The sequence below is a fragment of the Leguminivora glycinivorella genome, chromosome 19 (genome assembly GCF_023078275.1).
Source record: "Leguminivora glycinivorella isolate SPB_JAAS2020 chromosome 19, LegGlyc_1.1, whole genome shotgun sequence".
In the NCBI taxonomy this organism is placed as follows: Eukaryota; Metazoa; Arthropoda; class Insecta; order Lepidoptera; family Tortricidae; genus Leguminivora; species Leguminivora glycinivorella.
In genome coordinates this window covers 6,308,058-6,319,928 of record NC_062989.1, presented here as the reverse complement: position 1 = coordinate 6,319,928, position 11,871 = coordinate 6,308,058, and the positions used below count along the sequence as shown (strand labels likewise).

The 11,871-nt window shown below is 35.3% G+C and overlaps 2 protein-coding genes across 3 annotated transcripts; one reads left to right on the top strand and one right to left on the bottom strand.

The window, feature by feature from the left end:
- The first annotated feature begins 314 nt into the window (after positions 1–314).
- Positions 315–5,853, top strand: LOC125236573. The gene is made up of 3 exons (XM_048143424.1): positions 315–331; positions 785–5,685; positions 5,798–5,853. The coding sequence occupies exon 2, from the start codon at positions 793–795 to the stop codon at positions 4,387–4,389; it is 3,597 nt and encodes a 1,198-aa protein (XP_047999381.1). The 5' UTR covers positions 315–331; positions 785–792; the 3' UTR covers positions 4,390–5,685; positions 5,798–5,853.
- LOC125236576 (chromobox protein homolog 1-like) lies at positions 5,811–11,749 on the bottom strand. 2 transcript variants are annotated; one of them, XM_048143428.1, is made up of 7 exons: positions 11,612–11,749; positions 11,026–11,124; positions 10,637–10,760; positions 10,180–10,203; positions 9,609–9,755; positions 7,306–7,484; positions 5,811–6,275 (listed from the first exon to the last, which is right to left on the bottom strand). In XM_048143428.1, exons 2-6 carry the CDS (start codon positions 11,116–11,118, stop codon positions 7,306–7,308), a joined length of 567 nt encoding a protein of 188 aa, XP_047999385.1. In that variant the 5' UTR covers positions 11,119–11,124; positions 11,612–11,749; the 3' UTR covers positions 5,811–6,275. The 2 variants fall into 2 exon arrangements, with proteins under 2 accessions (XP_047999385.1, XP_047999386.1); XM_048143429.1 differs by lacking the exon at positions 10,180–10,203 and having other exon boundaries at positions 5,818–6,275.
- Between the last annotated feature and the right edge of the window lie 122 nt (positions 11,750–11,871).

Here is an 11,871-nt window from a genome sequence, read left to right as displayed (position 1 = left end):
TTATGTGATTATTTCTATGATAAAGAAAAGGTAAGATAGAACAAGATACAATCTAATCAAGAGTTAATCATTGCTTATGTAGGTAAATAACAATAAATATATTGCACCTAAAACATAATTCTTTCACTATTTAATTAGTAATCGTGTTATGTTTATGTTAGTGTTTATTTATGTGAGTTAGTGTGTATTTAGTGAGAATTATTATGTCAAAGTGTTAAAAGTTTGGTCACGGTGTATGATGCAGAGTGTGCAGTAATACAGTTGCTAGGTCGGACAAAATCTATTATTAAAAATCGCTAAATGACTCACTTGTTTTTTCTGTCTAAAATTGGTAGGTCGAAATTCTAGATAGTGATCTACAGTGCAGCTTTTTGATTTGAACGCAAATTGTTATTTTTACTGTTTCTTTTCTGAGATAAAATCTAGTCTGTTATTTTTTCGAGTTAAAAAGATATAGAATTAAGGAAGTTTTTTCTACATTACTTAACAGTAAAAACGTACTACTTACACGATATTTTCTACCGTTTGTTTTATTCGTGGCAAAATAATGGAAGAAACTTTTTACCAAATATTCGAATTTCTAACAAGATTTCCCATGGCCACCTGTCTTCATCATCAGATCAGATGCATGTCATCATAATCCAATTAATTTACATACCTACATACTTTGTACCTATAGATACATACTTCTGCTTACTGATACGTATGTACCTAAATGTAAGCCAAGCAATAGCCAAGGTGGCAAAATAATGTCACCATCAGTCATCACTATTTTTTTTTTCAGGTGTTAACATGGATCCGCTGAAGTTAGAAGGTGCCACATTAGGACATAAGCATCGCAACTATAATAAAATAGTTCAAGAATGTACCGCGAACCAGACACGGGACGCCCTAGGAGATATTGATTATAACGAAGATGACGTAAACAACTTAGTCAAGGTCGATATAGCGAGCGCAAACAGGGATGTAGATTACATTTTGGGGATTCTCAAGGGCAATGACATGTTGTACGTCTCACGTGCACTCAAACGGAGTCTTTGGCTCATTACCGATATCGCTTTTGCTCATATTATAAATCCAGAATACTTACATTCACATCTCATCCCGAACATGATGGCTAAAGCGGCTAACAAATTGATGCTGCATATAAGGCTCAACTTACGAGACGAAAAACGTGTCGAAGATTTTTTCAATTACTACGAACCCGTTGACTTGAAAACTGCACTTAAGTGGCTGCCACATTGCTCTAGTACATTTATGGAGATCACTGTCGCAAAATATTCTAATGAAATAGATTCATCACTACTGAAACGCCTTTGCGAAAAATCACATCATATATTAGAAGTATACGTCAGAACAGTAAAGAATTGGGGCCGCATCCGCAATGGATTTCAGGCGACAATGTTTTTGTTAAACACGCATTTAGATTTTTACCTCAATGCGATAGAAACTCAAGCAAAGAAACAAAAACATGAATTGCCTCTATTTAATGCAAAATTTACTAAATTATTGATGAAGACAAGCCCTGAACGAATTTATCAGAACTTCTGTAATTACGCAAACAATATTCATATTCCAACATTTGTTAAATTCTTGGATGAGAATAAAGTTAAAACGTTTTTACTATCACATGTAGATATCCAAAACCCTGATTGGATCGATTTCGACAATGTGCAACATTTCCTGAAAAGAATGCCACAAGAAGAACGTGTCAATTTCATAAGAGATATTTTTGTAAACAAATGCTTTGTGCCGCAAAATGAAATTGTAGATAATGACTTCAGTAGTGACGCTGATGTTGATGAACCCAAAGATGACGGGAATACTGGAATTAGACTATTATACAAATACGTCCACAGGAGCTGTAGTGGTGACACTAGTGATTTGTTGAACTGGTGCAAGTGTTTGCCATTTGACGTAATTCTAACGGAATTTAAAGAAAAGATAAATAACACTACTGACGATTATGATAGGAACTATATGTTCCGCCGGTTAACTCAAGTCGTTGATAACGACTTGAGACATTTGGAAACCTTATTGCAATATTATAACGATAATCATTTAAAAGACTCCAAAGACAACAAAGTTGAATTCGTTCATAACTTACTTCACCGACCCACCAACATCCTTAGTTATGACTCGAAGTGTTGGGGTCTTTTAATGAATATTTTTAATGCCATTGACATTAACATTGAAGAGTCGGAAGGCAAAGGCTTTGATAATGATGATCAAATTATAATTCGAGCTATAATTATTCATGAAGTGACAAATAAAAGGGATGTACCTGAAACAATTAGTAAACGATTTAGTTTTTACACTTTTAAGGAATACCAGAAAAAAATGGCGGTTCAAGAACAAACATTGTTATTTGACTACTTGTATAAATATCTATCGAAGAAAATTGAAGAACAAACTTTTGATGATATTCCTTGTTTCGATAAAAATGTTGAGTTGATTGAACTAATGCTGAGATTATTAAATGATTGGCAAAAACACCTGCCAAACTATCCGTATGTATTGAAGAAAATTTACGAGCTAATCAAAGTTAAACGCGAGAACACCGTAGAGGCCAAACTATCTTGGATATACGACGTTAACAAGAGATGGAGAAAATGCATGTTTGAAGAATCAATTCTTCTGTGCGAGTCTGACCGAGTTTGTGTCAATGCATTAAAACACGACCCAAGTTTACTTTCGCGATACGAAAATGTAGTAGCAAGCATGCGTTGTAATGATGCGGTTTCTTTACAACAATGCCTCACAAAGCTAAGGATATACTGGGCTGATACAATTGCCTCTGAATGGTCCCAATCATATCGAGGAAGACTTACTCAGCCTCTTGGGCATAAAGCTTTAATGCGGGGTTTGAGTTTCTTACTACCGGAACGGGAAATGTCCATTATTATCAACGAATATAAACCAGAAGACGCAAATATAAACTGGGAAAAGAATGACGAAGTGCTAGTGAGTTTGAGGAAACACATTGCTAAAAATATGCATTTCGCTCGACCTCAGCCAACTCCTAACGATATTCTATTATACGCTAAAGGAGACTATTTGCAATTCGCTCTTCCGTCTCTAAACGCAATTCTCTACAACTTACGCCTTGTCCGCTGCAACGAGCTAATACCAAAGTTATTGGACTCTCCAGTATCATTACAGAAACATGGTATTCGGTTTGCTTTTGCAAAAATGCCAAGCGAAGATCTACAAAGAATTTTCAGTGAACATTGGAAAACCATTAAAAACTTATCGATTCGAGCGGTTACATTTAAACTCACTTACGAAATGCTGTGCAAAGAAAAATCGATATCCAAAATTGAAGACATTTGGGGTCTCCTGTCAGTTTTTATTGACGGACTTACTTTTGAGGAAGACAAAACCATATACGAACTCTTAGGAAAGGCAAGAAATGTACCTGTTAGTGTTAGACCTGCCTTTGTGATGAGAAGCTACAAGTTTGTAAAAGCTTTGCTTCCAAAGTCGGACTTAGACAAAAATAAATACGAACAAACCCTGAATGGGTTAGTAAGCGAAATGGAAAATCTTATAGATGCGATGGAGCCAGAGTTCATAACTGCGATTCTACGAGAGTACATTACTGTCGTCTATACAAAAGAGCAAACTGATGAATTTGTTCATAATAATTTGATGCCCTTGCTAGCAGTTTTCCTTTGTCGTTCTGCAAGTATAGAAATCCAAGCGCAAAGATACGAAACAGTACTCTTGCTATTACTGAACCACTCGGTAGCTGTTTGGGCAACAAAAGATAAAAATAGCATTGTGAAAACTAATTTGAAACAGCTATTGAGCATCTTACGTGGACAAATCAGGCCTCTTGTAGAGAAAGATAAAATAGTGCCCGTCGCCATGTTTGCAAATATCCAAAAAGAACTTGAAAAATCGCTGGATCACAACGTCGCGTATCTCACGCTGAGAGAATGGAAACTGACAGTTGCATTTACACAACTTGTGCAGGACAGCAAAATGAAAGTTGATCGTAGCAATTACAGTGAAGAGAATGACTTTTGGATTGCCATCTGCAAGGAAGTAGCTCCACAGTTCGGTAAAATATGCCTGGACTTTCTGAGAGAGGACATACGTGCATATTTTCCTAGCATTGACGAATACTTTACTAAGGCATTGGGGGTTGTTCTTGACGATCTCATTCCAAACCAAGAAGTTCGATTAGAAATATTGAAACACATGCTAACAGAAGACCTGACACAGTCTTATTTAGTGTCTATAAGGATATTACCATCATACTATGTAGATTGCAAGGAGGATCCATTACTGAAGTTTCACAAGACAATTCTATCCCATCCCTCCTTGGAGGTAAAAATGCACTTTTACCATAAAAATAAACACTTTAGACATATGAACTTGTAACCAGGTGCATCCACAGCAGCCATCTATCTAATAGGTTAGTTTCCTATACTTAAAATAAAATATTTTATGCAGTGCACGAATAACCACATAATTAGAAGAAAAATATGGACAGTGGTTATGTTTAACCATAATTTCTATTTAATTAGTCAAAGAGAAAGATATAAAGTAACTGAATTGACCGTGACGTCACTCCTCAGTATTTCATAGTAATTCGTAATTCCATGTTAGCAAATCGTTTTGACAGTTCTTTAATAGAAGCTGATTTGAATAGTAGGAATCTAGCCTATTGTCGGAATTTGATATGATAGTCCATGGTACCCGGGACGATCATGGGCACGAGAGAAGTATTCTTGACTAAGGGCCAGTTGCATCAACCACATTTGACAGACCTAAATATTAAGCTAGCTGGTAGTCGCGTGTTTCGTATAATCCCTCATTCGCTTGCCCTTATCCCATTAATTTGGGGTCGACACTGCGTGTCTTCCTCTTTCGTACCTCTATATCGTCCGTCATTTCATTATTCAATTGTCATTCACCTTTTCCTCTCCCGTTACTTATACACGGTAAATAAAGCGAACACATTTCACATGTTCACGCATTTTAATGGAAATATGTAAAGGATATGCTTAATAAAAAAATGTTTTGGCAAACAATTTTATTGCCTGGTCACTTAACCTAGTGTCGAAGACAAGAATGAACTGTTCTCGATGGGCAAAACAAGTCATAGGATAAAAAAATGGTTACCAAAAAATTATTTGGAAATTTTTATCATTTTTTATATGCTACACAGTTCATTTGCTTATGATTGATTCTTAATCTATATCCACATAACTTTTTGAGTAAATTCACAAACGAGGAGTGTCTTTTCAAAAGGACTTATTTCTATAAGTCAACAAGGTTTCTTTTTCTAGGAAGATATAGATAAAAATAACCTCTGTTGACGTATAGAAATAAGTCCTTTTGAAAAGATACTCCTCAAACATCCTCAAGTGTGATTCATTTGTATCAAATATATATCCCGATTGCTAATTTATTCGTTCATGTAGTTCAATGCAATCAACATGCATTTAATCTTGCCGGAGATTAATGAAAAATATAGGGGTTAAACAAGTGAAGCTTTACCTGATACATATTGACAAAACATATCAGTTCTACTAGTGCAATCAGAGATATAATAGCATAGAATTAGGTGTATAAAATAACCGATACTACCGTACACATTTTATAATATGCTCAACTCCTTCGGACTTATAGACTTTCCCCCTTATTCATAAGAAAAAGTTTACTGAACTGGTAGTTAACCTCTCGTATGCTTAGGAGCAGATCTGCTCCATATTGTTTCAACTTTAACATGTAGTTATTATGACTAATATATTAATGACAATTTTTTGACAGACGCATACGAAAGGTTAAAGTGTTTTGTCCCTTTTTGTCATGTTGACTTATGTGATTGTGAGAAAGGGACAAAACACTTTTTTTAACTTTTTTATGAATCTGGGGGCTTATATATTGGTTAGTAACCAACCAATGGTTTCATATAAAGTCTATGGAAACAACTTTTTAGTCTTATATTCTCCATGGAAGCGATTTTTTTATAAAATGTGTTTTGACTTGTTTACACAATAACGTATCAACAGTGGAGCCTTTACATTACATAATGGATTCTAAAAATGGGTACTTAGTGAGCAAACAATACTTTATGGGTTGTTATAAGTGCCATTTTAAAAAATAATATCAAAGCTTATATCTCCTTATTCCCAACCGACAAAGTATACTGCTTGAATGACACCAAGTTTAAATGGAACAGATTATAACTAAACAAAGTTTTTCGATACCACAGTATATGGAATATTTTCACCTTCACATATCCTTTCCAGGAGTTAAATCTGAAAAGAAAATGAAAACTGGTAAGTAAAGTTCTGTCTCCAATCGTCATTTATGGTGGAACTGTAACTGAGATAAGTATAATGACTGCTGTAATCAATATTGTGTTAATTACTGAATGGAATTATGTTAGTTTGGTACACAGGAAATTGATAATGATAAGATAGGGGCCCATGCACACGTTGCGCGAACTCGTATGCGAGTTTCATTATATTGCGATTTGATTAGTATGCTGAATAATGAGGAACCTCAATAGTGCCCTATGTAACTAAAATCGCAAGGCTCGCGTAACAAAGGAGCCTTCAGATTATGCGGGGTTATTCCAATGGATGTTATACAGGTTACACTATAAAAGCCTTGTGTGTACAGTCCTAACCACACCTACAATAATAAGTTACACTTCGAAGGCCACAACAATGTGTGACACGCTCTTATGGGTCTATAAGATTGTATCCAGTATTTATGTAACCTTTGTAGTTTCACATAATTATTATTTCTGGTGACTGTTCAAGTTATGCAGAAATAATCCAGGACTCTGGAACAATTTTTTTAAGCCTTGGGACGCCAATGACGTCACGGATACAGCTTAATAACAACTTTAATGTGTTCCAGTAAGTTTATTTATGACGCCCGCACACGATAGTCTGGTATTCAATGCATAAATTAAACAATACATTCTTAGTCGCTATGCTAAAGAAAGCTGGGTCAAACCAAAAAATGTATTCACATTTTTCTTGTACAGTCGCCATCAGATATATAAGAGCGCCCGAGGTACTCAAAAATATCTGAACACGCCTCTAACGCCTAGGCAATAGAGGCGTGTTCAGATATTTTTGAGTACCTCGGGCGCTCTTATATATCTGATGGCGACTGTACCTACTCCAGTACTCCTTTAATTTCAATAAGTATTCTAATTTCAATAAGTATCATAAAATCACTACCTATATGCACACAAACTATCAATGGTTGTGTACCAGAAGAGAAATAGGTTTTTTTTTCTTTTGAGGTTGATAAGATTTAGTAAGAAGTTACCTAGTCATCGTTGTTGGCATCATCAGGCGCTGGCGTGTGCCAAGTGAGCCTCTCCTCGTAGAACTGTATGACGACCTGCGGGCACCTCACGTTGGCCTGCTTGGCCGGGACGAGGTCTGCCTCATCTGTGCCTTGCCATTTCATCAGGAACATCAGCTCTCCGCTGCTGTCTGTTGCTCCTATAAGTGATAAAAGGAATATTTAAGTACATGGGTCAGTGGAATAAGCAATATATGCCACAAAATTGGACTAAGCTAAGTCTACAAGGCATCCATACTAATATTATAAATGGGAAAGTGTGTGTGTCTGTTTGTTTGTCCATCGTTCACGGCAAAACAGAGCGACGAATTGACGTGATTTTTGAGTGGAAATAGTGGTAGGGATGGACAGTGACTTCGGCTACTTTTTATCTTCTTCTATTCTATCCAGGGTTCGAAAATATCCGATATTTATAATAAATATCTAAATATCGGATATTTATGTTATATCAACATTGACAATGGACAATCTTTTAACGTAAAAGTCGCCTGATTTTCGAGATTTTCACACTTTTTAAAATTTTAATACTACCTAAAATTTTAAAAGTGTGAAAATCTCGAAAACCAGGCGACTTTTACTAAATCTTAATGTCGATTTTCTGGACCAGTATAAGGTGCACTCTTGATGGTTAAAAGGTTGTCCATTAATTACCGGGCACCCTGTATATCCATTTTGTATGGGAGGTATATTATTATTTTATTGCATTATTTATGAATAATTCAATACAACTTTAGATAAAGAAAATTATTATATAAGGAAAATTCTACTAAAAAACATAAGATTTGGTACAAACACAAAAAAACTATATTTTTAACAATGTTACATTTTTTAAAACCATTTTTGTATTGCAATATTTATAAACAAATGATATAAATATCGGATATTTATATCCATTGATATATATTGTCGAACCCTGATTCTATAATCCACTTCCCTAAAATGGGGGGTGGAAGTTTGTATGGAGCATTCCGCAATTTTCGACTTTATCGCGAGCGAAGCCGCGGGCAATAGCTAGTTTGTAAAGAAAATGCTCATCATTGTTATCATGTCTTAGGCATGAGCTATCGGCTATAAAAACGAACAAAAGATAAGCACTCCCGTGCAAATAAAAGAGACACGGCTATATTGATAGCTCACCGCTGGGCGAGTAACTATAACCATCGCCGTGTCTCATTTATTTACACGAGAGTCATTATCTTTTGTTCGTTTTTATAGCCGATAGCTCATAGTTTACTAGCTCGCGGTGGGACCAGTGCCTTAGGGTACATGGAGTACTTGGACTCTGTGAGCTAAGCCATGTGCAGTCAAAGATATAAGATATCAAGCTCAATTTGGCTACTGTCAGAGTAGCCAAATTGTAAACCTTTGTGCTCATTTTCAGTTACACTTTAAAAGTTTAGACTCCATAAACTGTCAAATAGATAATTATTAATTAGATCATGGACATAATCATGAAAAAAAAATCTAATAAATTTATATGCTATAACTAAGCACAGTTGAATCCATGCAAATCAAATTCGAAGTGATAAACTCACATATAACCACTTGACAGTCCAGCCCGCGCGACCATATTCCGGTCAACCGTCCGGGTTTTTAAGCGACGCGCGCAGCGCGCTGCGCATTCACAACTTTTTACAAAAACGTCTGTATCTTCTAAACTACACAAGGTATAGTTAAAAAAAAAATACTTCGGTATAAATGAACGTACAGTACTTGAAATAAAATTATAGTGATAGTAAAATATGTATGATCATATACTATAAATCAAGGTTAAACTTATGTAATCGAAAAAAAAATGAAGAAATTTTTTATTTGACTATTACTTAAATTACAGGAAATTTTGAGCGATGACCCCCTTTTTTTATTACGTATTAGAGAAATATACTATTTTACCTTTATAATGATACCACAACCAACACATACAGTTCTCATGAAGATATCCAAAAAAATTAAACAAATTCAAAATCAAACACAAACACGCGGAGTTTGACAAGGCACTGCCGAATTTATTTTTTCATTCACTAAGTAACGAGCGTACACTGCCATCTATACTTTTTGTAGCAAACTATGTAGTTAGGCTACGTTATTGTATCAAGACAATAAGTAAATAATGCCGCAATATTTCGCTAGATGTCACTTTAATCAACTGTGTCTCCATCCCCTCTTTTGGATAGTAAGGTATCGTAGGACTGTCTACCGGAATTTTTCTTTGGATACTATGCTATCGTAGGACTGTCAAGTGGATAAGAATAATGGAATCTTACCAATAATCTTCTCTGGCTCAAGGCCGCGGTCGAAGCCAGATGCCTTCTTGTCATCACTCTTGGACTTCTTAGCACCTTTGAGATCTGGTGTTGCTGCAGTAGACTTGCGTTTCTTTACATCTTTGTCCACCTTTGCGGTTTTGCCCTCTAGAAAAGAAGTATCAGGTTTTAGAGAATAATTCTCAAGTTTGTTGTATAGGATAACTGAAACTCAGCAAATAATAATTGTCACAACTTTAATATAAACTATAAGCTTATCCACATGGATGGAATCATGGTCAATTAAATTTTTGATATTTTTGTTTAGCAACTACAAAAGCAGAGTCTACACAGATTGAGGTGCTCGCATGGCAGATGTCCTGTAGACATGCCTCGGCCGAGACAAGTTGCACAGCCAAGCAAAACGCGCAAACTGCCTCAACCAAGGCATGTCCTCATAGCACATTTTCCGCGCGAAATTTACACTGTGTCATATCATATAACTAAAGAAAGAGCCCAAAGAAAGTATTTAAGTAGGCAAATATAATATTATTCTATCTACAAGCATGTTGTGTGATTGAGAAAATCATACCAGATTGTCCTATTCCTGGGCCAGCTGTGAAGTGTGTCAAATGAATGTGAGTGATAAAAAGTTTCCTTTTTCTTTAATAAATTAAAATAATATTGGAAGAACATCAGTGCACATACTCCATACATTCAGTATAGAGCATACATTGGTCAAAAATAAGTGCTTTCTCTTCAACAAATGCACTTTAGTAAGTATCTTTAGAAAGAGACTAAAGGGAAAGATAAAGGGATTTATAAAAGGTAAGAACAAAAAAGTACATTTTTTTCATGAATTTGTACCACAACAGAAATAATAAAATCATCCGTGGTTGTGCTGTATAGTATCACACATTATATCCAACAGAGATATAAGTGAAATATGCAGATGTTCATGTAATTGTTTATACCAGTTCAACTTAATTAGTCATAAATGCAATCATGCTTGTTTATACCACATACTTTATGAAAAAGATCTTTCTTACCAGCTTCTTTTTTTTTCCTAGCCTCTTCAAAGGCTGAGATAAGATCTGGGCAGTCAAGATTCTCTTCCGGCTCCCATGTATTATCAGCATCACTGTAGCCCTTCCATTTTAGAAAATACTCCACCTGTAAATATAAATTTTTCAATAATATTTAGTAATTCATGACATGTGATTAAAGCCTGGGCGATTTTTGAGTCTCACGCGTTCGAAATAAGTTCGAATTCAGAAAATTGTCACTGAAAATAATAAGCAAGTCACCGGTTTCAACCGGTATTTTAGTGACAAAATCCCGTATGCGAGATTCAAAAATTGCCCCCGTTTATGATTACATGGTGAGACACAGGTACTATTTCAAACCCACAATTCCATGTTTGTATTAGATTACTCACTTTTCCATTCCGAACCCTTCTGTCAAGAACTTTCTCCACAGAGAATTCTTCTTCAGGCTCAGCCTCGCTACCTTCCTTCTTCTTCTCAGACATGTTTGTCTGAAAAAAATATATGTATTCATTATAGTAAAACTTACTACAATTCATTCCGTTAAAGGCTATGGAACATAAGAAATCATCAACAGTTTACATGTACATTTTAACATGAATTATGTTTAGAGCATAAATATGCTTTAAATACGTGAATGCCGAATACATGGACTGGAGTATAACCTTGGAGGTTGTGGTAACTCTTAAAACGGAATAAATATATATATACAATAGAACTCAAACTATTAATACAATTTAAAAGCATGCAATATAATTGATAGATCATGTAATAAAGCGAAATAATTTAAGGACAATAATTACATTGTCTGAACAAGGAAACAACAAACAACCAAGCTTTTATCCCGCCATTTTGAATAAAGGAACCCAAGCTAAGATTTCGCCTCTAGCTGTGAAATTAACTTACACTCATAGAAGTAATTATTGTATGTCGAGAACACATGAATTAAATGTATTTACAAATAGTTATACTACTTACATGATTCAATGTTCCGAAAATCAGGAACTCAAAAACCCGGCGTCGTACACTCGGTGCGGTGCGGCTACTCGGAAACAGATAAGTAAAATTTTACTTTACTGAAAAAAAAAAGCACAACTGTCAACCAAAGTTGCCATTGCATCAAAAAACCGGTATTTGTATATTGCCAAGTTCATGCCAAGTTACGGCCAAGCCTTCTTCTTTCTTTTCATATTTGTCTATGTTATTTTTGAAACTAGCAACTTAGATAAGTAAATGTT